Genomic DNA, 27,751 nt, shown 5'->3' on the forward strand with positions numbered 1-27,751 from the left:
TTCTTTTTTATTAGTCATTTAATTCGGTTAGATAATATCATCTCAGCAGAAAGTTATTGGACGTAGATGAATTTATATAATTGACGACGTCCTGCATATCCAAGATACTGAAATACAACTGATATTATAATTGAAAGTGTAATAATTTAATTTAAGATATAACACGTTTAAAAATATATTGTCAATCATCTCATATACCGTAATGTAACTGTGACGTCTGCTGACTTATTCCTTAAGAAATCAAATTAATATTATAATCAATTAAGCAGCTTATTAAGTTTACATCACGTGATTGAAGTAATTTCCTCATAGACCGAAAAAAATGTAACAGTCATTCTTTAAATATATAAAACAGTTTCTTGATTCATTTACAAATGCCGTTAATAAAAGTAATTAAGTGAAGGAATGCACATAATAAATATAGTATGAATAGCAATCCAGAGTTCTCTGACACTTATAATTGAGACCAGTTGTAGCGGATTTAAAAAAATGCAATGAATTAGCGGACGACAATCGCTGGAGGGGATTACATTTATTAGATAAGTTACCGATTATTTTTGAAGTCTAAAAGCTTTTCCTCTTTCACCTTACTATTACTACAAGTAATCCACTTCTGTCATATTGTCCAAGAAAAATAGAACAAAATATATTAGGTAAGTTTGAAAAAAAATATTAAACATTCTTCGTAAAATGAAAGTAAGACAAAATTATAATAGTATGCTGGTTTGAAAAAGCCAATGGAACAATATATGTCCTTAGATACATTTTCTCTGGTATTTTTTAGGCTTTTAAACAAAAATGAAATATCAGTTCTAGACAGTGGTTCCTACGAAGGTCTTTCTGAACTAAAGGAACTGTGAGTAGACACATAGTTCAACACATTATTTGTTATGTTACTTTAAAGACGACATCCATGTACACGTGTAGTGCACGTGGTGCTTACAATATTCCTCCATCATATTTGATAAAAGTGTCCTGTTCTATATTGATAAAATATGAACAAAAATTTTGTCCCATCCAATCTAGTAGAAATATATATCAGTTAATTTTGAGCATAGAAAATAATATATACATACAAACATATTTATATATCCAAATCCCGCGGAGGGAATGACCAAAAATTTGCATTGACAGTTCTAACATCATTTGGAATTTTTCTGACCTTTCTATACGTGTACATATCTTCCCTGTATCAATTTGATCCGATGGAGCAGTGTAGCGAATCTATATAGTCGTCACATTCCGCGACGTTTGTATAATATTGATTTGTTGTGACATGCATCATTAATTTGATACTCTATCCTACATAATAACATATAAATAAACTGTCCCGTACTACCATACATCGTGTACTAAGGTTCAGCCCTAGATTAATCCTACTAGGAGAAATGACCCGGCCAGCGAAAGCTATATTTTCATGTAGCCTAGCTAGCCGAGTGGTCTAGGGCGCTGGACTATGTGCAGGCGGTGTTGCTATAGATGTCACAGCGGTACGAGTTCGAGTCCCGCGGAGGGAACGACCAAACATTTGCATCGCAAATTTGACGGTTCTAACATCGTTGGGAATTTTTCAGACCTTTCTATATAGATATATATATATATATATATATATACGCCCAGGAATGTGACGACTCAATTCTTTACACTGCTCCATCGGATCAAATTGATACCGGGAAGATAACGTAAGCATAGAAGTTGTTTCCTCCGCGAGACTCGAACTAGTACCACTGTGACACAAATGGCAACACCGCCTGCACAATGTCGAGCGCCCTAGACCACTCGGCCAGCTAGGCTCTATCAAATAGGGCTTTCACTGGCCGGGTCATTCGTCCTTTTAGGATAAATCTAGGTTGTAACTTGTACACGATGTATGGTAGTACGGGACGCCTAATTTAGGTGTAGTAATGTAGAATAAAGGATCAGATATCTGTCAATATATATTTAAATCATTTTCTTTTGCAGGTATTTAGAAGATAACAAGATTGCTAACATTGGAGCAGATGACTTCATTAACGTACCTAACCTGTTCATGTTGTAAGTAAGAAAAGACATGATAATATATATTAGTTCTATTTAAGCTATAAATAATTTATTTACTCTTTTATTTCGTCTTGATATTTAGAGACAATCTCTCTGATTATAGTTTCCTTACATGTTTTGCGTTAGTTTTTGTATAAGTTAGAAGAAGTCAATGTTCATCATATCGTAAAAAATACCGATGCTAACATAATTGGACAATCCGGATGCATCGAATTATACAGACATGGCCTGAACGTGAAAATAAGAAACAAGGACGATCTAGAAGAATAGCACAAAAGTATGAACTCAAAAGAAAACAAAGCCAAGTTCTATCGTGGTTCAGGTCACTTTATCTATATTGCGTTCTTTTAGTGGAGTCCGGATTGTTCATTTGCTTTTGTTACTTTGTATATATGATTTTAGTTACTTTATGTTCTTTGTTGTGTATGTCTGTTTTCCATGTCTGGTCTTTGTCCCTGGATTACATTCTTTTGATTACCGCTAGGACCTTGGTTCCCTTGATAATTTTTTCATTTGAAAATACCATACCATATATTTGTACCACAACTGCATGAATTCATGAATTACTGAAGAATAAAAAACTAGAAAAGAAAAACGACAAGTAAATGTTTAAAAATGTTATTTTTTATTTAAAGGTTCTTGAAAAGAAACCAGATATCAAGTATTGATGAAAATTCATTCAAAATTCTGTCTTCATTATCTTATCTGTAAGTATGACTGTAAACCCGAGAAATTTACGCGCATTGTTATTTTTTGCAGTTTCTGCTATGAATCTGCTTTTGCGCAATTTTAAATTCGCGATCGTTCATCAAATTATCCTGTAATATTATTCGGAAAAATATTCGCAACAGATCTATTTTCGCGTTATTTAGCGGTTTACAGCAGTTGCTTGAACTGATTTGATTGGGTTTGACAAGTCCCAGGTTGTCTTGAAAGGATGCGTTTAATAGGCGGTGAAGTGTCCCAGAAAATGCCCTGATAAAATAACAGTTCTTGTCAGGGTTTATAACTTCATGAATTCTTTATGGGCGTATTTATACACAAATACTAAAAGTATATACATTGTAAACAATTCTATGCCAGTAAACATAGTTGTTGATGAATATAGTTAAAACGTTTCAGTAAAGTTCCTCTCTTCTCTTAAGTGTATGAATAGGGATTTATATTACTTGCTGTAAGAAATTATTATAATACTGTCTACCAAAGTAAAGAAAACGAAACAAAAATGAAAGCACAATGAAACCATTTTTTTCAAGGATATTTTGACATAGATAATTGGGCGAACAATATAAAGGATTTTAGTAGTATCTGTTTTCTTCTTATTTTTGATGAGTAAGTAATAAAGTTGTGCACAGTTAATGTTAAAATTTTGATGTTATAGTACTACTCTTAGCCTAATTAATTTCGAAGATATTTATTTATGCTTTATGCGATATCAATTCAAATTCGTTACTCTTTATTTTCGCGACTTAACAATTGATATGTTCTTATTCAAAGCTGTATAATTTCGCCAAAAAAATAGAGATTATTTGTTCATTGTATTCTGAATTGATATTAAGATACATGCATTTGCTTAAAAAAACACGAAGAATTGCGATTTTTTTATTTGCAGATAACTGTAGTCATTATATTGTAGTTAGTCATTCTATTTTTTCTTATTTTCAGAGACCTGTCTCACAACAAACTATCCAGTCTCCCAACAGCTCTGAAACATTGTCCTAGTCTTGCAAGATTGTAAGTAAACTGAGCACTATAAAAATATTGCATACGCGTATACTGTATACACGTGGACTTTCCAAAAATATTCACTTATTTAACGAAAATCTTACAGCGAGTATCATTGGCCCTTGATTGAAAGACTTTCTTAAGGTAGATGTGATATATTCATGGTACATAAACTAAGAGTACATATTCTTGTTAACTTAAAAGAGACAAACAATGCATTCACATCTTCCATAAAAACGTCATATAATAAACAGAATCTGTTATCGTGTTTTCTTTGAAATACCCATTTGAACAGCACAATACAAACTAATTCTAATTCCAAGAATGTAAAATAAAATATTTTGAATTCAGAGACTTGACAGGAAACCAGATTTCAATACTAAATGGAGACGTTTTGAAGAATCTTGTAGATCTTATAGTCCTGTGAGTAAAATATGCTCAACTGGTGATTTTTTTTTCTTAAAATTCACATCTGTTGCTATACATTGGCCATTGTTAACATTTTCGACATAGTAGTCGGTGCCTTACGCACAAGCTTATCAGATAAAACAAAGTGGCAAAAATTATGTCGTCACCACACAAAAATGTTTATCATTATTCGTTTGCTTCTCGGACTTTGTGTTTCAGTATTGACCTTCTATTAGCTATAGATGTCAATTCACCTTCATTAGACATTAATAAATCATTTTTTTGTCTCCTTTACAAATAACATCCTATCTAATATGCATTCATTAATTTTGCTTTGAGATTATTTGTACATAAAAACAATATTTATGTATACACCGAATTTAAACAGTTTTGATTACATTTCAAACATGTCCGATTGGTTATACGATGACATGTATAACGATAGTTACGGAACATTTCCATTTTCAAACGGTGAAGATCTGGTTAAGAACATGTATTGAATTTTTAAAATAATATATTAAACTTCCTTTAATGTACAATAGATGATAATATCGTATGAGTCCTTTTTATTATATCTGTATTGGTCAAGCCGCGCATATGGCGAGTCCAATACGTACATTATTTTCTGTACTATATACATCGAAATGTTAAATAGCTATTTATTACAAAGCGACCATGAATTTTATTAATGATCTAATTGTTATACCGCTAGATACATTGAAAGTGACTGCCCTTGATATATATATTCATGAACAACAAGTAACGTCGATACGCTTTTTTATATGAACCACCTTTATGGGGGTTTAAAACGAGATTCCTGTCGTTTTCCTTAGATAGTTATCTGAAGTAGTGACCACAATAAAACTTCTGGTTATTTAATACAGACAAGTACGGTTTTGTCACGTTGCCTAAATGAACGCTTTCTTTGTTTAATAAATATAGGTGTAAATACTTATATTTAACTACATTTTTATATAAAGGAATTTGGAAGAGAACCAAATATCCAATATTCAACGAAATGCCATAAGTGATCTTCCAAAGCTAAAACGCCTGTGAGTACAAGACGTATAAAAATATTGCCATTCTCTGTTGTTCACGCTGCATTTAGGGAGTGCGTCCAGTCGTTTTCGGCATAATATAAAAGGCGTAAACCGTGGAGAATTAGGGAGGCGGAAAACCGACCCCCTCCGTTGACCCTCAATATCAGTCGACAAATTAAAAAAAACAAAAAAAAAAAAAAAAAACAAAATAAAAACGAAAAATATAGAAAGAGACAGGGAAAATATAGGAAGGAAATTATTGATTACGGAATAAATGGGCATTGCGTTTTCTTATCATCGTTTTTATTTGATATCTAGCTTTCCTATCTCAACAGTTTATCAATGTTTGTCTCATGTAATGGCTGTTATCACTTTTCCGTATTAATTATTTGTCATCGACATAACTGATATATTACGTGGAATCTTTTCTACTATATTTTTGAGTTATGCGATGCGTAATATATTATTGTTTCCAAATTAGTATTGCGCTGTTAGTTGAGATGAGAATTGTTAATTTTTTATAATGATGTCATTTAAAGAAAAAAAATGAGTCTCTGGTCTGTTGAAATGACGAAACAATTTCATTGTATCACTTCGATGTAAACAAAACTACATATTTTAAAAGTATTGTGCATCAAAAAGTATTGTATACATAATCCGTAAAAAAAATAGCGAATGGGAAATTAAGAGTACACTGCAAATATATTGTTCAAACATAAATTACCATACATTAAAATTGCTTTATAGGTTTCTTACAAAGAACCTAATAACCAGTATTGACGCTGGCGACTTAAAGAATCTTCCAAACTTAGTTCATCTGTAAGTATTCGTTGTACATTTGTAGAATGTTTCCAAAAAAAGGAACGCATTGTTTACTCCGGCGTCGATTTCACAAAAAGTCGTAAGTCTGAAATTGATCGTAAATTATGAAGTCACAACGCTATTTTCGATTGTGATGACATTACTTACGATCAATTATACAGTTACGACTTTTTGTGAAATCAACGCCCGATCTTTATCTTTTGTTTCTGTGGATGCAGTCCTCTCTTTAGACTTTAATATCTTTTTAACGGAAGAGCATGATTCAAGTGTTTCCTTCTAAACCTATATACTACCGCCAACCTTAGATTCCTCGGTTACCGTTCAGTGACGAACCTATTCGAATTTAGATTTTATGAGAGTATCTATGGAAGATACAGACTGTAATATTTCTTTGATCTGTTCATAATCTAGTTGAATGTTAGAGAACTTTGAACATATATTCGGAATACTGTTTCCACATTTGATTCTATATAAATAGCATATAACGACCCATGAGTTCATGATGGCGACCAAAAACTTTTATACTGATATCTTCAATCTTGTAGCAACATAACCCTGTTTTAGAAGCATACTTGTTAGCAGTCCAGCACGATACAAAAAGTCTATATAGTTACGGAAAGCTGTGGTATAACGTGTGAATTGTGATGTGAACGACTGGAAACTATTTTTTTCTTAAGAGTATATATATATATATATATATATAAACGTCAAATATGTTTAACATCACCAGAAGATGGTAAAATTTAAATTGAAAATTTCGGATAACAGATATCCTTCCTCAGCATAAAACTCATAAAACTATATGATATATATATATCTGTTATCCGAAATATTCAATTTAAATTTTACCATCTTCTGGTGATGTTAAACATATTTAGACGTTTATTTTATTTATTGTTATGTTTCGCATCGTTTTTAACGATCCATCACCCCGTAAGAGTGATTGTTGACTATTATTTAGACGATTATATATATATATAAGGGTCTGAAAAATTCACAACGATGTTAGAACTGTCAAATTTGCCAAGCAAATTTTTGGTCGTTCCCTCCGCGGGACTCGAACTCGTACCGCTGTGACATCTATGGCAACACCGCCTGCACTAAGTCCAGCGCCCTAGACCACTCGACCAGCCAGGCTATATATAAAATATAGCTTTCGCTGGCTGGGTCATTCCTCCTCGTAGGATTAATCTAGGGCTGTAACTTAGTACACGATATATGGTAAAACAAGACAGTTCATCTAGGTGTTATTATGTAGGATAGAGGATCAAATTAATGATGCCTGTCACAACAAATCAATATTATACAACGTTTTCAGAATGTGACGACTCTATTCGCTACACCGGATCAAATTGATACAGGGAAGACAACGTAAACTTATAGAAGGGTCTGAAACATTCCCAACGATGTTAGAACTGTCAAATTTGCCAAGAAAATTTTTGGTCATTCCCTCCGCGGGACTCGAACTTGTACCGCTGTGACATCTATGGCAACACCGCCTGCACTAAGTCCAGCGCCCTAGACCACTCGGCCAGCTAGGCTATATATAAAATATAGCTTTCGCTGGCTGGGTCATTCCTCCTCGTAGGATTAATCTAGAGCTGCAACTTAGTACACGATGTATGGTAGTACGGGACAGTTCATCTAGGTGTTATTATGTAGGAAATAGGATCAAATTAATGATGCATGTCACAACAAATCAATATTATACAACGTCTCAGAATGTGACGACTCTAGTTGCCATAGATGTCACAGCGGTACGAGTTCGAGTCCCGCGAAGGGAACGACCGAAAATTTGCTTGGCAAATTTGACAGTTCTAACATCGTTGGGAATTGTTCAGACCCTTCTATAAGTTTACGTTATCTTCCCTGTATCAATTTGATCCGATGGAGCAGTGCAGCGAATAGCGTCGTCACATTCTGAGAGGTTGTATATATATTCACTGAATTCTTGATTTTTTTAGGGGGGATGGGTGTGGGTTGTTGTTGTTGTTAATTCAATAGAGGGTAACATTTGCAACCTAGTTTGTTCCATACTGAAGCGTCGTTTAGGATTTGTTTTAAACCGTATATTGAAAATTCAAACCAAATCGAGTAAAATTGATGTAGCGTCTTCAAAATGATAGCGTGTTGTTTATTTTTTTTTTTGTAATTCATTAATTACCACCGAAGTCATAATTTTCATAGGTATTTATACAATAACAAGCTATCAACTATAAAAAAGGACACATTCAAAGATTTACCAAAATTAAAGTATTTGTAAGTATTAACTATATAAAACTGTACTTGATTACAACATATCACTCAATAGCAGGACTGTTCAACATTCATCTTTTGCGAGTGAATCTTTCCCGTAAATTTGGATATTTTACATGCACGTGAAGCTTAAGTTTTAGTCTCTGTAAGAATCATGTAGTCAGTGAAACATGGTATTAAAACAAACACCACTTTTAAAGTTATATTCGAATATCAGAATAAGGAAAAAAGACATATCATTTTGGTAAACTGAAATATATTTCCATTGAATGCACTGAAAATGAACTTTTCAAGTGCTGATTACTCTGTCGAAAACCTCTTTTAATAAATTCAATTGAACAAAATTCAGAGCAACCCACTTTTGCAGAGATAAAAAAAATAATCTTCTTATATAGAGAAAGCATTCAGGAGTGAAATTAATTTGTCAGTTTGATGCGTGTTTGACATGCATGTTTTGAGTGTCTCCCATTTTGTCCGATTCTTACAAAACTTACACTTAAGTACAATTGTAATGAAGCTTGATTTATTCCACTTCGTCCATGGGTGGACATAGGGCAATGAAGCTTACGCAACGTATATTATTTTGTTTTGAATGTTCACGACCTGTTAGATAAAGGCTTACGAATATTTAGATTTAATTCACGCACATTGAATATCTAAGCTTATGAAATTTAAAATCTGATGTTTTTTATTTGTGTTTTTTTGTGTGTGTTTTTAACTGATTTTCAGCAACACAATTTCATTAAACACTGCCAATCTTGTTTCGTTTAAACTAATTATAGGAAAATTCTCCACAAATAATTGACAAATCTGAAGTCTTATTTTATACACATTGTTTCGTTTGACGTATAGAAAAAAATATTTCACTTATTTCGTATTTAGTTTTTCGAATCGAAAATTCATTCTAACCACGAAATCTTGACTATAATTGGTAACAACGGAATATTGGCTTTCTATTGTTAACAACATTTATATAATTTTATCAACATGAATGCTTTACATTTACCTCATTATAAAACGGATTTTACTTTCTCAGATGGAGCTTTTTTCGAGCGTCCTATACATTTTATGTAGAAGAAAGTATAAAATTCAAAGTCACTATTGATTTGTGGCTAATTACAAATCTGTCTGACGACCATAACCCATAGTTGCTCACATATTGGGTAATGATAACATACTACTGATTACTGATTACTCTTTTATTGTAGAATGGTTAGAAATAATCCATTGGCGTGCGATAGTGTGGTACAGCAGTTCTTTCAGTGGACAGAATCAAGCGGTAAAGTTACCGATGTTACATGCTCTGGGACATCTTTTGTATCAACGGGATGGCGAAATGAGTATGTTGCATTTATATTGTGTAAGTGCACTATATTATTGATTATAGCTTTTTCAATAATACAAAATTAATGTAAAAGGCATATTGCTTTAATTGATTTTTTCAATAATAAAATGAATAATTTAACAGTTCTTTTCCAGTAACAGTTCAGGTTTCCAGACCTAAATGGAAATAACTCACAGAGAAGGCAGACTAGTTGGCTGCCTAGTACCGGGTATTTGTATTGCTTTCAAAGAAAATAAAACTACAAAAAAAAAGATAAGAGTAGTTTCCAAAGTTCAGATGAATTTAGTTAAAAAAAATATCTCCTGTTTTGACTACCTTGATCGCCTGGTTTATGAAGTATTTCCCTTTGCATAAAAAGTGATCCGACAACAGGAATAAAGAAAACAACTTGAATCTAGAATAAAATCAGCATCAGAAAATGAAAATTTATACTTCCCATATATATACATGTAAATATTAAATTGAGCAACCGGAAATAATTTAAATCAAAGCGTTGACTATTGGTCGAGGTGGTTGATTAGATAAATCTCGAAGACTAACGTTGATTCACGTAGTAGAAAACCAACCGCACAATCAATGCTTTATCAGTCTACATATGGTATATTTTGTAACACTAATCCTTTCCTTATTCAGTTCGGTACTTTTGAGAAAACCCTACATCAATTCATCAATCTCCAACTAAAATCACTGAACTCAAACACAATAAAAACCAATAACTCTAGCAATGTGCCATTTCCATGCACAATCTTTATAGTTCACTTTTTCATCTCAAATGTGTAACAACCGAATGACAAACTAAGACTGGTTATATGGTCTGTATAAAACTAAGACTGGTTATATGGTCTGTACAAACTAAGACTGGTTATATGGTCTATGACTGATACTTAATTAGAAATGAAATCAAATTGGTGGGTTTTTGTCAGGGATGTATCACACCGTCTGATGTTTATAAAACAAATGCTACTTAAACATTTACTTCTTGTTCCAGGAAAGTGTTATAGGTGCCGTTTAATCCTGCCGACAAAATGGTGAAGATTTCATAGACATAGAATGTGGGGCTTGTACTTGCTTGGCTGCTATTCATTTTCTTTGTTCAAAAGTTCATTCTTATTAAAGATCAGTCATTGCATATAAAATGCTGTACTAAGGATTGTAGATTGATAAACATTAACTTCATTCATGTCTCTCAAAATACCCAAAATCCGTTGTTTACCTGCATTAATTATGTTACCAACGCTACTAATTCTTTCAATTATTTTATGTATGGATTGACAACTCTCATACCTGATACAACAGTAATAATCTCATTGATGAATAATCATATGCAGTTAAATATTATACTTTGTCTAGCGTGTTTATCTTATTTATCTTATGCGACTTGGGTAATTGTGTGCTTTAATGTGAAAAAAAATAGGATTTCATTTATCTGGGGTAATTTAATAATATGTTTGTTTTGGACGGATGATGGTGTTGTGTGGTATTTTTTAGGGTATTTTTTGTTTCCATTGTGTATTTTTTTCTTTCTTTTGTAAGTAATTTTATAATGAACCTGTTTTGTAACAGGTTTATTATTGCCCATTTATCACCCGAGAGATAATAATGATAAAGAGTCTGTAACTGCTATTTGGTGTACAATGAACAATCAGTAATAAACATGATCAACCATATACGTGCTTTATTCACCCAAAACATAAAATAAACAAAAAATAAAGGTATGCATATCTAAGTAAAGTAATGAGTCTGTAAATCCTATTCAAAGGCAAATAATAAAAAAAAACAAGGACGACGGAAAAATGATAAAAAAACAACACAACGAATAATACTAGAAAGAAAAAAAAAACCACAAAAACAAATCAAAACAAAAAACAAAAACAAAAAAACAAAAAAAAACTACAAATAAACCCAAACCAATCAAACACAAACAAAACCAAACAAATAAAAAACAAGATACACTAAAATATTGGATAAAGAAAATCTAAACGTTCCTGTATCTTACGAAAAACGATTGTCCAATGAATTGTATATAACGAAATTATGTACTGTGTATATGTCAAAAGGACATCAACACCACCGGAATGAAACTGTGAGTCAAAGCCACCATTTAATCTTCAATGAACGACAAAAAACCCTCATACCACAGGTCAGGCTGCAGATGTCCATAGAACATCATTATACACAAGTACAGCGAAATGGTTGTCCCTATATACTCAAGTAACATTAAAATAAACAAAAGGTGAAAGCGAAATTAAACATACAGGGGCCAGAAATTGAGACAGGCGCAAAAAATATGCTGCAGATTTACGTACCTTGGCGTGATCACAACCCTTTTCAAAATCTGGCCATGTGGAAAAATATTACACGATTAAACACACACATGTGTATGTATTTCTATGTAAAGACCATATAAGCGAATAAATGTTACAACCAAACGATGTTATCCTTAACGATTTGACAATTTCAGAACCAGATCCCTTACGAATGATCCTGTTCAACGGTTTATTTAGCTTATTGGGTGAGTATCGAGCTTTCCATGTCTTGCATAGAATATAACTGTCAGATAACGACTGAGAGATAAGAGCACGTATTAATCCTTTTCAAGTACATCTATATTTAAAAGTGAGTAAAGTATCATTTCATGAATGAATTCGTTTCTAATAACAGATTCACGTTATGATTCTAAATGATATGTTGAAATTTGAAATACTGGAATATTAGATTATTTAATATTTTTTCAACGAGAGGGAGTTTCTTTGCCGCGAGACGAGATGAGCATGAGAAAGTCCCGCGAGTTGAAAAATATTTAATAATCTGTTTATCTCTGTTTTGCTGAATTGTAAGGTATTAGTTTTCTTTTATTTTCAGTTTTCTTGACCTAAATATGTAAGTTTTATAAGCGCAGCACATTTTCCTTTCGGGACTATTTTTCAGCGACGTGTTACGTGACTTCATGTATGTTGTACAGCTGTTATACACATTTTTTTAAGAAAAAAAAATCGGTTAACTATATATGACAGTCGTGTTAAAATTTGCGGAATAGTTTTGGGATTTATTCATTCTAATCGGGTAAGTTACTGTGTTTAATCATTTCTATTGTTGACTAGAAATATTGGCCATTATTTCATACGCAGTAAATAAAAAGACGGTTATTTGGGTCGTCAAATATTCCTACGCTGTTGCTTGTATGTCATGTGGGGCATAGAAACTAACGATAATTTTCATTCTCACTCGACTGGCGTGAGATTAAAAATTATCGAATAGCAAGATCAAAGAGATTTTAAACAAAATAGCGATAAAGTACTACTTGTTAAAAGTAAAATATAATACACGTGTAGGGGTCAATCACCTTATTTGTGGAAATGATTGCTAATGATAGATCTAATATCCGTTATGTAAGCGGAAAAGAATGTCAATGGATATGTGTTTTTAATTGACAAAATAAACTCAAAATTGGTAACAAACTGCTCCGAACCACAAGTTGGAACTACATATAATTCTAAAGGAAATACGGACTCGTACATATATAGTAAAATGAACCCAAACGACAATTCAACAAGAGTACACACCCCTTAAAATTAGATCTAACTGATTAGTATAACGATAAAGAGAGACATTATTATTCTTTGTAACCACTTAACATGGTGTGTTACGCATGGTGATAGATTTCTGTTAAAATAATCCACATCTCTTATTTCATAGTTAGCAATGCTCAGAAATAACAAACAAATACTCAATAAGATAAACCTATTTATTTATTCAATTTCATTCATGGAATACTTAAACATATAGCACAAACTTTGTGTAAAAAATTCTCCTACAACTGCATTTATCACAGAACGGTTTTTATAGATTCATGTTTAAGGGCATCTGCATATAAAGAACGTTGATGATGCTTAGTGTCGATTTAAGGCTATAATGTAGGATCTGTCAAAACTACAACTAGTTCACGGTGTCTTGGCTCAGGTTCAAATATTTACCTTCTCAAACCTCTTCAAGTAATACATAGTTATATACTTTATTATTAATTTCTTATTTCCACCGCAGCTGCTTACCTTCGAATATTCTAATATTTAAGAAAAACGATAACAAATCACAACTCTCTCAAAATAACTTGCATTATAGACCAGATAACAATGGTTTTTGCATGTTTTGAGAATGCAAACTTCAGACATCCCATAGATGAACACCGCAAGATATATGACAAAGGCTGACCAAAAACAACATGGCGATGATCTTCGGAAACTAAGTTGAAAGGGTTGATGATGATTTAAGGTGAACAGAAGTTATGGGCAAAAAAGATGTTAAGTGAAGAGACCTTGTGTAAAATGGGAGCGACGAAAATAGGTAGGTAGGTATCTATAATTTATCTCAAATGTAAAGTTTTACTTATCACTAACTGTACACTATCGAAGAGTAATCAAGTGAACCAAGGTTACAGCCGTAATCAATAAAACATAATCCAGGGACAAAGACCAGACATACACGACAAAGAACATAAATAACTAAAATGATACATAAAAAAGGAACAAAAGGAAAAAGGAAATGAGCAACTCGGACGCCACTAAAAACTTGGAGCATAGACCAGGTGCACCGGTAGTCTAAGCGTCCTCTGCTTTTCTAGAAACACCCGCCGAGTTGTTTAAGGTGTGTATACATTATCAAAGCTTCAGTAAATAAAAAAAATGGTTAATCTACTAGTGCTACATTTTTTCGGAACCGATTGCCGAACCTAGCATTCAATGTATTTAGATATTTGCAACTCGCATTGTTACTTAAAAGTTTAAGACGTCACAACCGATTCTGAAACTTGTGTATGACATTAGGTGCTAGAAGCCGCCATCAAAATCATGAATGAATTTAAATTTGATAGGAAATAATAAAACAAAAAGAAGATTAACTGAGAGTTGAATTGTAGTGCAGCATATTTATAAATAGTTTGGAATCTACATTAGCAGTTAGCAGTATTGACTGAAAAGGGCAAATATTTCGTTCGTGAAGAAAGTTAAAATTATTTTTTATTTTATCCAAGTTGATACACGCACCTCCCATACCAAACAGAAGGTTTGCCATCCATTTATTAATAATAATGACTACGGTTTCCCGATACATATTGAAAACAAGTTGCATATATCTATTGCTACCAATAAAGTTACAACTGTAACAATAACAGACAGACCTATGAATCCTATAAACCTTGCCGAATTACGATCGTCAGAAGCTGACATTTTCATACGTCGAACTCTATTGGTAGCTTTTCTATCAATTGTTACATTCTGAATCAGGGAATCTAAATGATATTTCATTATGACCTTCATTTCACTTGGCGTAAGTCCATAGAGATAACCCCATTGGTTCTGATCTATTTCAGAACACTGACATTGACAATTCAATGGTACTTGATCTGTTGACATCGGGTCGCGCTTAACCGTCGTTCCGTCTGGTATTTGTTCTTCTGTTGACGTCAAATGGCTTGCCGTTATAGTTGATAATAATGAAGTTGTTCCCCCTTGTTTTGCTGTACTTTTTATTGGCATCATATATGTAGATGTCTGTTCTGTCACACTATCTTTTGGGCCGGTTGGCTGTGTGACTTCTAATGTTGTCATTGTGTATTCCACACATGAAGAAGTTAAACCTGAAAAATAGAAAAAAAGGGACGAATATGGCGGAAAGCAACAAATGCACCTTAGTTTAAACCTCTAAAAATAGTAAATATTTGCAGAGTTCACAAAACAGGTCTTCAAAAAGTGTAAACAAACATTTAAATAAGCCCCTAAGAGCCCTGAACAATATTAACACGGTAACAGAGCAATGACACTCCTTCAAAATAAATTAAAAGGTCAAAACAATACGAAGACACATTGATAATCAACATTGACATTATGGTGAAATCATTCATTTTAAAATTGCAAGCGCAAGAGATAAGTTGGAAGTAGTGGACAAACATCCGAAATAAACAAAATTAGATTAAGGCAAAAATCACAAGAAAGATGCTTCATTCATAAATTATTTGTTGAAAATCTTGAATTTTATCTTAATCGTGATATCAAAAAGCAATAAATCGTTGGATAATAAACATATCAGGGCCAACATTTACTAGAAAAAATATGGAAAAAATGAGTTCAATCGAAAATATTTAATTTAATTTTAGCCGAACCTGCGTAAGGATGAAGTATTGTGTATCATTAGTCCAATACTCCGAAGTTAAGTTGGTGTAAAAAGAGTGCGATTTTTTTTAATTTCCATAGGAAAAGTTTAGCATTATACGTATATTTATTCAGTCTCTTTCTGCGTGAAATCTTCAAAAAGAATAACGCCATATGAAAGGGTAATAAAGGGAGCCAATATGCTAGCGGAAATCAAATGAATGCAATTAAAGGACAAAATCAGACATGGAAAACAGAAAAAAAACACAAAAAAAGAACATAAAGTAATTAAAATAATGTATAAATAATAACAAAAGTAAATGTACAACTCGGACTCCAATACAATCATGGAAGCATGGGCCTGGTGCACCGGTAGGATAAGCGTCCTCTGCTTTTAAAGAAACACCTGCCCATAACTCAAAATCTAAATAGTCATGATATTGATCGATTGTTGTAGATTACGAAAGGAAAATATAATGCCAACATGGCCACAATTGTACAAACAATTGTACAAACAATTAAATCAAGAGTAGTTCAAATAATTAAGTACCCCGGACTTGACTTTTATGAGCAACTCGGCGGGTGTTTCTAGAAAAACAGAGGACGCTTACCCTACCGGTGCACCTTGTCCATGCTCCCAGTTTTTAGTGGAGTCCGATTTGCTCATTTGCTTTTGTTACTTTGTATGTATGATTTTAGTTACTTTATGTTCTTTGTTGTGTATGTCTATTTTCAATGACTGGTCTTTGTCCCTGGATTGTAGCCATAACCATGGTTCCCTTGATTACTCTTTCACTGTGAGTGCTTTATTGATGTCAGATATTTTATCCGAATTGACTTTAAATAAGTTTGATATATTGGGAAAAAAATAAGTAAAATGAAAAAATGAAACAAAAATATTTTCACCGCTACCATAGCAAGGACCACTCCTTAGCAACCACCAATGTAGGGCCTAATTATCACAAAAACATCACAATTTGAATGTCATTTTATATATCTAATGGTGGAAAGTTGTCAAACTACATAATTATATTAATGAAGTGAATCTTTAGGAAAACAATTTACAGTAAAGTACAAAGCAATCTGATTGGTTTAGATCTGGTTAAAATAGCAAACAAATTCTTGACATTTTGAAATATACGAAAATAGGCTATGTTCAGACCCGTTTTTCCAGCACTAGAAAGAAGATTTTATTCAAATGTATGGATGGATGTGTAGCAAGACTTCTCCACTGAAACATATCAAAAATAAAAAAAATATATAACTTATCTTTGTTTTTTGCTCATCTGGACCCGAAATCACCACCCATAAAGACTTGTTCTTCTTAAAGCTTTTCATGCTAACATTTGCCAGACCATAACTTTTTTGTCTTTTGATCTAGACTTCTAATATTTGATATGTTGGTATATCCTCGCAGGGCAGACCATGGCGTACCAGAGGAGGTGACCTTTGACCTTGACTTTTAACCTCAAGGTCAAATCACATACAAATTTTTGCATATTACTATACTTTGTTTTGCCTGTGCCAATAATTTTTAGTCTTTTTACTTCGATATCTGATCTTTGGCATTCAAGTATACCACACCAAGGCAGGGAGTAATGTTTTATGTAGATGACCTTTGACCTTGACCCATGACACCAAGGTCAAATAACATAAAAATTTTGGCAAAATACCATAGAAAACTTTGTCTCTGCAATAATGTTTTTTCGTCTTCTTTACCCAGATATCTGATATTTAGTATATAAGTAAATCACATTAAGGTTCAGTGTAGTATTCTAGATATGATGATTTTTTACCTTGACCTTCGATTTTAAGGTCAAATGACATACAAAATTTAGGCCAAACACTATACAAAATTTTGTTTGGGCCATAATTCTTTTGTCTTTTTACTTATACACCAGATATTTGGGTACAGGATTATATTTCCTGAAGTCGAAGCATCACATACTAGAGTGGTTGACATTTGAACTTGACCTTTGACCTCATGGTAAAAAAACATACCAAATTTGGATGCTTTTCATACACAATTTGTCCAGACCATAACTTCTTTTTCTTTTGACCTAGACTTCTAATATTTGGTATGTTGGTATCCTCTCAGAGTGGAGCGTCACTTACCAGAGTAGGTGACATTTGACTTCAACCTGTAACTTCAAGGTCAAACAACATTAAAAGTTTGGCAAAATACTACCCAAAGTTTTGTCTAGGCCATAACTTTTTTTCTTTTTCTTAGATATCTGAGACATATTAAGTATGTGGCTATTTCACGCTAAGCCACTAAGACGGAGCGTCTTGTACCAAGGTGTTTGACTTTTGAACTTGAACTTTGACCTTATGGTCAAGTGACATACAAAATTGTGACTTAAGTTAATGACTAATTTCATGCAAAATTTCACCTCGTAGTCATAAATGTAACGAATCAATTGCCCTTTATCACCTAATTGTTCTTAAACCCAAGAAGCAGGGTTAATTATCATTTAAACATCATTCTGTTGTGGACAATAAGTTTTCTAAGTGTTAAAGGAGAAGAACTCAGATGAGCTTCAGTAATTATACCCCACTCAACGAAGTTGTGCAGTGTATAATGTTTTTGACCTGTCTGTCTGTCCATCAGTCCATCTTCAGTTTTCCGGACTTTTTTGAAGCATTTGCAGATATTGGCGTGGATTTTTGGTTTAAGTTCACCATGATAAGTCACAAGTCAAATTTATGTTTCGTTCCACTCCAAGGATTTTTACTTTAGATTAATTAAAACTTAAAGGAATTAAAGTCTTGATTTTGAAACTACCATTCTGGGTACCAGAATTTAGTTATAAAGGTTTGTTTCCTTATAGTAGAGTTTAAGCTCACCTGGGACGAATGTCACTGTGAGCTATTGCAATCACTTTGAGTCGGTTGCAATCATCTGTTTTTATTGATAACTTTTTCAAAAATCTTTTTTAAATTTTATTTTGTCACAATCTTTTCTAATGCCTGAAAAATAATTTTCAAAATATTTTTTTTTTATTTTATTTTGTTGCAATCTTCTCTATTGCCTGCAAACATCTTTTTCAAAAGTTTTTTTTTATTTTATTTTGTCACAATCTTTTCTAATGCCTTAAAAATCATTTTCAAAAATCATTTTTCAAATTTATGTGGTTGCAATATTTTGTAATGTCTGATCTAATACTCTAATTCCTTTTTGATGTAGGTCCTTATACATGCAATTCTCTTACGAAAAAATTCACGTGAGTATCCAACATGGGGATGTGTGGGGTATTGTATTTTGGTGTGTAGCAATTCAGAAACTATGAATAAGCCAAACATAGGAAAGAGTAATCAAGGGAACAAAGATTCCAGGAGAAATCTACAATTACGTATTTTATCTTGTAGTGGCACATTAGAAGTAATTGCAATATAGAAGATATGAACTATACAAGAAAGTATACAAAGTTACATGATCCTTCTACTTATTAATTGCCCACACATGAGGTCAGAAGTAAACTTTAACATAGTCAATGAAATGTAAAATATAGATTGCAGATAGTTCACTTTTGCCAGGAAGCAAATTCACGATCCTTGATTCATCAGTATATAACTTCAGTTATATGATCTTACCTTTTATATTTAATGAGGTATGATGCCAAAAGTGCTAAATCATGATGTTGTTACCAAAAAATTAGATTTTTGTTTTCTTTTACAAATTCCTCTTTATATTGTTACCTATTCAACTAGGTTGGAACACACACATAAACATACACGTAGATTTTCCAATATTTCTTCATCAACTTCCTAATCCGAAAATAGTCAAATTCATAGTGAAACTGGTTGTGATTCCTAAGATCTATTGACTGACCAGGTATCAACTGCAATTCATTTCTGATACCTAAGAATTAAGACTTTAAACCAAAATATATTAACAAAAGTTGCTTTAACGGAAAATATACGTCACAATAACCTAATTCTTTAACGGCATGTAAAATGTATGCACAATTTTAGCCAGTTCTTGTGCTAGTTTCCTTAAATGGGAAAAAAATGATCACAAATAAAATGGTTTTTGAATGCTATTCAAACTAATTTCAATATGATTATGATACAAGTATTAGCCTAAGGTCTTATATATAAAAAACGACAAGACAATATCGATTTTCCTATCGTTTATTTTCCATTCCTAGACGGTGATATTCCCAAAGCACCCTCCTACTTTATTAACATTTACAACTGGTCTGTTTTGCTCGTATTTGTAATAAAGTGTCAAATTTTATTTAACATAACACATTCTGCACAGAAAAGCTTTAGCACCAAGGGGTACCGATTTCAAAAAACTTTTATAAACGTTTAAGAAGTGTTTTCACCGTTACAAAATTTCATCATGATTTAGTACATCTGGTTTCATACATGTACCTCAATCAATATAAAAGGCAGGATCATATTACTGAAGTTACATACTGATGCATTAAGGATAGGGAATCAGCATCCAAACGAAGGGTAGTATGATGACTGTATCTGCAACCTATATTTTACACTTCTTTGACTGTGTTAAAGTTTACTTCTGATCTCATGTATGGGCAATAATAAGTAGAAACTTTTTGACTACATTGTATAAAAGTAGTTCGCATTTGATGATTATGCAATTGAGTCTTAAATGCCACGACAATATGAAATGTATACCCATGTTTGTTTCCCTCATAATTTCTAGACAGCTACAAGTAATAGATGTAGGGTAACAGGTCAGTAAACAAACATTTGTTATTTTTTGCTCACCTAGCCAAAAGCCAAGTAAGCTTATGCCATCACTTGGCGTCCGTCGTCGTCGACAAATGTTCACAAATCTTCTCCTCTAGAGAATTGTCCACAAAATGATCGTTGGGATCAATAAAAAAAAAAACAACAGATCAGAGGGGTCTAAAGGCATTTTTTGCAAATAACTACAAAAAAAAAAAAAAAAAAAAAAAAAAAAAAAAAAATTCTGAAAACGATATTGCCAACCGATGTAGGAGTTATGACCCCTAAAACAGCTTTTTGGCATTCTTCGTATGTACAACTTTGAAAATATTCTTCTCAATAACCATTGTGGTGAATTCAATTTTAGTATGCATAATTGTATCGTAGGATATTCCACACAAAATGACTGTTGGGATTTTTCATCCATGAAAAAACATAACCCTGTTACTAAAAATAGAACATTAGGGTCAGAAGAAATTTGTTTGTAAACAACTCAAAGATTGTTGCCCTTAGCAAATTTCTTGCAGAGTAATATCGTTCAACTTCATGAAACTGACCTATGCCGGAATTTTCTATACGATTTATCATTTGATTCAAGAGTTACAGCCCCTGAAACATTTTTTGCCAGTTTTTGCATAAGCAACTCCGTAAATATTCTTCTCTAAAACCATTGTACATAATTCAATGGACGTTGGCGTATTTGTTCCTTAGTGTATTCCACACAATATGACTGTTGGTACTTTAAATCCGTGAAAAAAAAAAAAAAAAAAAAAAAACATGGCAGCCATTACCGAAAATAGAACATATGAGTCAGAAGGCAGTTTCTGCAAATAACTTAAAATGTGTTGCCTTTAGCAAAATATTTTAGGAGTTATATTATTCCGCATCATAAGACAGACCAATTCCGAAATTTTCGAAACGATTCATATACTAATGTAGGAGTTATTTTTCCTGAATCAATTAAAGCATATTAGTCCTTTAGTGTATTTGTGATAAAAATGACTTGTGATTTTTAATCCTTGAATATATATGGCTGCCTATACTAAAAACAGAACATAGTGGTCGATAGACATTTTTTTGAAAATAATTAAAAAACTGTTGCCTTCAGCAAAATTCTGGTTCAGGTCACCAAATGCTTTTAAAAGTATTTCTTGCATTTGAGTATTCAGTAATTATTAACTTCGCCTGTATCATTGTCAAGTTCTTCTAATAAGCAAATGGTAAACCAATTGAACGATTCAGTCTCTCTTGGGCCTCTAATTATCCATTTATAATATGTCTATGATATATTTACAACTGTTGATTTTCCAATTGTTCTCATCTTAATTTCTGCCACCAAATTCCATGTTGAAAAAGTCACAGCATTATGACATTATGATTGAGCAACGAAATCATAAATTATAAAACATTTTGAAACTTCCTATGCAAACTTTCTACATGTTCATTTTTATAAGAGTTATCAAGGGAACCAAGATTCTGGCGGAAATCAAGAAAATGTAACCCTGGGACATTTTGATAAGGAGATGTGCATTTCAGTAAAACATAAACGCAAAAAAAAAAGAAAAAAAATAGAAATGGGATATTATGTCAAGAGAAGATCAACAAAAACAAGAAACATTATTCTGGGGTCCAATTGAATTTTCTAATTAAACAGAAATTAATTAAAAAAAATAGTATCTGTCATACGACATCCGACCTATTTAACACTAAGCCAAAATTTGGCATGTTATTCGTCCATGGGGTCAAAGGTCAAGTTCAAATGTCATCCACTCTAGTACGTGACGCCTCGCCTTCTTCGTGAAATATAACACCATACCAAATATCAGATGTCTAAGTAAAAAGACAATAGAATTATGGCCCAGATAAAATTTTGTGTGGTATTTGGCCTAACTTTTGTATTTCATTTGACTTTAGAATCGAAGGTCAAGGTAAAAAACCATCCTATGTAGAACATTACACTCTACCTTAATGTGGTTTACTTACATACTAAATATCAGATATCTGGCTAAAAAAGGCAAAAAAAACCAAAAAAAACCTTATGACCAAGACGAAGTTTTGTATGGTATTTATATAAAAAATTATATGTTATTTGACCTTGGTGTCAGATGTTATGGTCAAAGGTGATTTACCTAAAACATTACTCTCTGCCTTGGTGATATATACTTAAATGCCAAAAATCAGAAATCAAAGTAAAAACACAAAAAATATTGGCACATACAAAATTATGCATCGTTTTATGCCAAAATTTGTATGTGATTTAATTGACCTTGAGGTTAAAGGTCAAGGTCAAAGGTCACTTTCTCTGGTACGCAATACTCTGTCCTGAGAGGATATACCAACATATCAAATGTTTGAAGTCTTGGTCAAAAGACAAAAAAGTTATGGTCTGGAAAATGTTAGTATGAAAAGCTTTGAGAAAAACAAAAGTTTTTATGGGTGGTGATTTCAGGTCCAGATGAGCAAAAAACAGAGAAAGGTTACATATTTTTATTTTTGATATGTTTCAGTGGAGAAGTCGTGCTACACATCCTTGCATACATTTGGATAAAATCTTCTTTCTAGTGCTGGCAAAACGGGTCTGAACATAGCCTATTTTCGTATATTTCAAAATGTCAAAAATCAAGACTTCTGGTTGCTATGGTAACCAGATCTAAACCAATCAAATTGCTTTGTTCTTTATTGTAAATTATTTTCCTTAAGACACGCTTTATTAATATGATTATGTGGATTGACATATTTCCACCATTAAATATATAAAATTACATTCAAATTGTAATGTTTTTATGATGATTAGGCCCTAAATTGCTGGTTACTAAGGAGTGGTCGTTGTTATGGTAACGGTGAAAATATTATTCATTTTTTCATTTTATTTATTGTTTTCCAATATATCCAACTGATTTAAAGTAAATTCGGATAAAATATCTGACATCGATAAATCACCTACTGCATAATTCTAAGGCGGACTGCTACCTAAATATCGTAATTTTAGTTCGTAATTTCTATCAGCAACTAAGCTGTGTACGGATAATGCTTTTTTAAAATGTGTAACAAAATCAGGTTCTATTGGCATGACCTTATCCTACAGACGCCAGGAATTTGTTTAATTAATACTTACATATTGAATATGTCTAAAACGCGGTAAGAATTCCTCATTTATTTAAAAAAAAAATGTAATGTAAAGTTATGTTAATTTACCAATATTCATTGAACTGAAAACTGTAAATACGATGTTAGTCGCAGTCTTATTGCAAGACCTGAAAAAATATGTTTACAGTAGTAAAACTTACTTTTTGCAATAGAAGAAGGATCATTATAGATTGGTGATAAGAAGTAAAAATAATAATTCAGAAAATATATAATATCTGCACCTAGATTTAGACCATTCTAAGAATTACTTGTAATTGCGAATGAGAGTTTAAGTTTTTAATAAAGACGGGGATTAGTAAACCTGAACAATGGTCAGTACATTGTTTAAGGCAGCCAAAGTGTTAGTGATAAAGTGGTTTATTTCTCAAAATGTTGGAAATGTAAAATTGTTCGTAAATAATGATTTAGCAAAATTATTCTTAAGATCTATTTTATGCGATTTATTGTACAATAATGATTATTTTGTGAAATCCACTACTGACTTACTGTTAACAAAACTTAAAAAATAAACTAACGAAATATTTTTCATTTAACACAGATGGATGAATGTTACATATATGTAGAATTATTGGCAGTAGATTGGAAGTATTAAAAAGATAATAGATACGCGTAAAAAGTCATTGCACTGACTGTTATTGATGGATAATAATACATACACAATTTATTTGATGACGTGATACTTAATATCAAACGAGTGAATGCAAGTGTTCGATAAAATAAGGAAGAGACCTACCCTGCCCACACGTGTATGTCACATTTAAATATTTCTTTATATTTTTACAAGGATCCATTCCATATATCCAACCGTTAGTTGGTGTAAATGTACAGTTTCTTTGTAAATGACATTCAATGTCGTTAATATCAACAGCATTAAAGCAAGGGTCTGTCGATGGTAACATTGCCAGTGTCGTTTCACTACAAGCAGGTTCCCCTGATTGTGTTCTTCCATATATAGCATTTGTAATATTTATCGACTCCCCATTACAACATTGGAAACTTCTCGTTGTTCCTTCACAGATAATGATTTCTGAAATCGATAAATAATTTTCATAGTTTTCCTTTCCTCTTTAGTCTACCGCAGACTTAACCTTTTTATGAGCAACTCCGCGGGTATTTCTTGAATAGCAGAGGCCGTTTACCCTACCGGTGCACCTGGTCCATGCTCCCGGTTTTTAGTCCGCTTTTACCTTGTTACATTTAGTTGATTATGTGCATTCATTACTTTGTATTTTTGATTTTACTTACTTTATGTTCTTTGTTGTGTATGTCTAATATTTGTCCCTTGATTTCATTCTTTTGATTACCGCTAGAACCTTTACTGAAGTAATATAATTTTTAGCTTTAAAAATCATAATTAAACAATGAGTTTTTTTTTAAAATGATCGGAATAATTTTATTCTTACAGTCGTGTAAAAATAGTAATACATTAAGTACAATGTAAAAAATATCTCTGAGACTTTACTTAATGGTAAAAAACTGATATGAACTAGCTTTCGAATACGTCTATTATATGTTCTCTTTAAAACAAAATGCATACATATATGTACGCACATATGGTCATATATTCTTCCATCCATCCATCTATCTGTTAATTTATTTGTAACCTTATCATTTCACTGATGAACTTAAGGGATTAGCATTTGAATCTATATTATCAGAAAAAATGCCTAGATGTTATTTCCTGTTTAATTGTTGACTAGTGGTGTAAACAACTGAATCATTTAACAGTTCCCCGTTTACTTGCGATTAAAAAAAAAGAAAAAAAGAAAGATTAACCAAAGTTAACTAAAGTCCTCACTTTAAAGCTTAAAAATCCATTACCGCCTACCTTCGCTTTTACACTTAATCAAACACTGTAAAAAGGCAATTATAATGACATTTGCTTTTTCCATCACCAGATCCGGCTAGTCATAAAATAGTGAACCTGAAAAATAATCATTATCGAAATTTATATTGGCAATTTGACGGCTTACAGCATTAGTCTACTTCACATATACATAATTCTGATTATTATAGGACAGTTATGGCGTTTTCTTTCATATTTGTGTTACCTATGGTAACGTTATGCTTCCGTAATATTCGATAATTTCATTGGATTATTGTACAGAAATGACTTTAAATGTAACCGTGTTTTATTTCACCATGTACTCTATTAAAGAATTCTTGGAAGAGGGGATATTTTTGTGACCCCAGGTAGCCTATTTAGCCGACAATTTGGGGTATGTCATTAGGTGAAAACCAACAATTACATATTTAACAACAATGAAGAGCAGTTGAAATTTGACACAGACGCAAGACACGCCTATTTTGGCGCGTGCTTCTCATGTGGCAATGGACAATTAACAAAGATTGTGGTCTTAAAGCCTTTAAAGAACGTTATATTAGAAACAAATAATGACAGTAAGTAATATTCTCAGTATTTTAAGTTTCGAATAAAATTAAACTTTATAACCACATAAATCACCATTCTGAAAGAAGAACAAAAATAGATACAAAACATATTTCCGCATAATATTACATACGTCATCCATATAAGTCATGTTTGAACTGGTAATAATTCATGCGAAGCAAGGAAAAGTTTCTACGCTATGAAAACGGCCAAAATGACGGCAAAATAATAACAAAAATAAAAAAAAAACAAAAACGAAAAACAAAAAACGAAAAAACAAAACAAAAAACAAAAAAAAAGAAACAAAAACAAAAACAATAAACAAAACTTTTATTTTTTAGTTGTCTTGTTTTTAGAAACAAACGTTCAATTTTACCTATAGGTGAATATAATCAATATGATAAGCGCCTTACTTCGGAGCTTTATCGCCATCTACTCGTTAAAATATAGCTTTTATACCTTTTGTGATAAGTATCAAGTAAGTTTTCAACAATCTTAATCTTCAATTGTCCGTCGCAGCATTTAGACTAAAGTTCAGATACATTTTAAGGATCCCATTCACTGTTCAATATAACACAAAAACAATATAATCCCAAAGGTGGACACATGTTTGCAAAGTAGATCAAATACATAAAATTTTCATATTTTCCAATACGTTCCTATGTTATGCCACAGCTTGCCGTAACTACGCTGACTTTTTGTAACGCGCTAGACTACTTGACTTTTTATAAGCACCTCGTCGTCGGGTGTTTCTAGAAAAGCAGAGGACGCATACCTTACCGGTGCATCCGGTCCATGCTCCCAGTTTTTAGTGGAGTCCGCGTTTACCTTTGTTACTTTGAATGTTTATTTAAGTTACTTTATATTCCTTGCTATGTTTGTCTATTTTCCATGTCCGGCCTTTGTCGTTGGATTACATTATTTTGATTTCTGCTAAAACCTTGGTTCCATTTATTACTCTTTCATTGTATCAGGAATTCCATGTTTTCCTTTTTATTTATTTATTATATCTATTTATTATTATTTTGTTGCATCGCTGCCTACAGTTGGAGTTACCCCTAAAACATTTATGGCAATGAGTGGTCATCCCGTTATAGACCAATGATTACAACGATTCAAATAGTACATTTATGGTGTTTTCCTTATTTATTGTGACCTCAGGTAACCAAAGTTATCTGACATTTTAGTGAGTCATCAGGTGAATACCAGCAGTTGAAAATTTAACAACAATTGAGGGCAGTTGGATTTTAATACAGACGCAAACCACACCTACTTTAGCACGTGCTCGTAATGTAGCAATCGACAATTAACCACGGTTGTGACCCAAAAGCTTTTGAAGGACGTTATATTATATAGAAACAAATAAAAAAATAGGTAAAAAAAATATATAAATAAATGAAAAAAAAAAAAAAAAACAACATATTCGCGTATAGTATTACATGCATCATGTTTGATTTGATAATAATTCCGGAGAAGCAAGAAAAAGTTTATACGCACGGAAACATTGCTAAAATGTCAGCAAAATGATAACAGTAATGAAAAAAACCAACTTACGTTTTTAAGTTGTCTTGATTTTTTAAAAACACAAGTTCCATTTTACCTATAGGTGAACATAATCAATAAGAACTCTACTCGTTAAAAGATAGCTTTTAGACCCTGTGTGGTAAGCATCAAGTAAGTTTTCAACACTTTTAATCTTCAATTGTTCGTCGCAGCATTTATGTCAATGTTAAGA

At 32.3% G+C, this 27,751-nt stretch overlaps 1 protein-coding gene and 2 long non-coding RNA genes across 3 annotated transcripts; 2 read left to right on the top strand and 1 right to left on the bottom strand.

The window, feature by feature from the left end:
• Positions 1–4,116: 4,116 nt before the first annotated feature.
• On the top strand, positions 4,117–6,026 carry LOC148598901 (uncharacterized). The gene is made up of 3 exons (XR_015918586.1): positions 4,117–4,188; positions 5,154–5,225; positions 5,961–6,026. It is a non-coding gene; the product is annotated as an uncharacterized LOC148598901 (long non-coding RNA).
• Positions 6,027–8,231: 2,205 nt separating this feature from the next.
• Positions 8,232–11,695, top strand: LOC148598902 (uncharacterized). Its single transcript, XR_015918587.1, has 3 exons — positions 8,232–8,294; positions 9,500–9,651; positions 10,625–11,695. It is a non-coding gene; the product is annotated as an uncharacterized LOC148598902 (long non-coding RNA).
• Positions 11,696–13,459: 1,764 nt separating this feature from the next.
• On the bottom strand, positions 13,460–27,724 carry LOC148598903 (uncharacterized). Its single transcript, XM_088562216.1, has 4 exons — positions 27,571–27,724; positions 25,456–25,551; positions 24,361–24,654; positions 13,460–15,268 (listed from the first exon to the last, which is right to left on the bottom strand). Exons 2-4 carry the CDS (start codon positions 25,517–25,519, stop codon positions 14,724–14,726), a joined length of 903 nt encoding a protein of 300 aa, XP_088418342.1. The 5' UTR covers positions 25,520–25,551; positions 27,571–27,724; the 3' UTR covers positions 13,460–14,723.
• Positions 27,725–27,751: the final 27 nt, after the last annotated feature.

Source organism: Perna viridis, chromosome 14 (assembly GCF_037379345.1).
Source record: "Perna viridis isolate PV_CMFRI_1.1 ecotype Kerala chromosome 14, ASM3737934v1, whole genome shotgun sequence".
Taxonomy (NCBI): domain Eukaryota; kingdom Metazoa; phylum Mollusca; class Bivalvia; order Mytilida; family Mytilidae; genus Perna; species Perna viridis.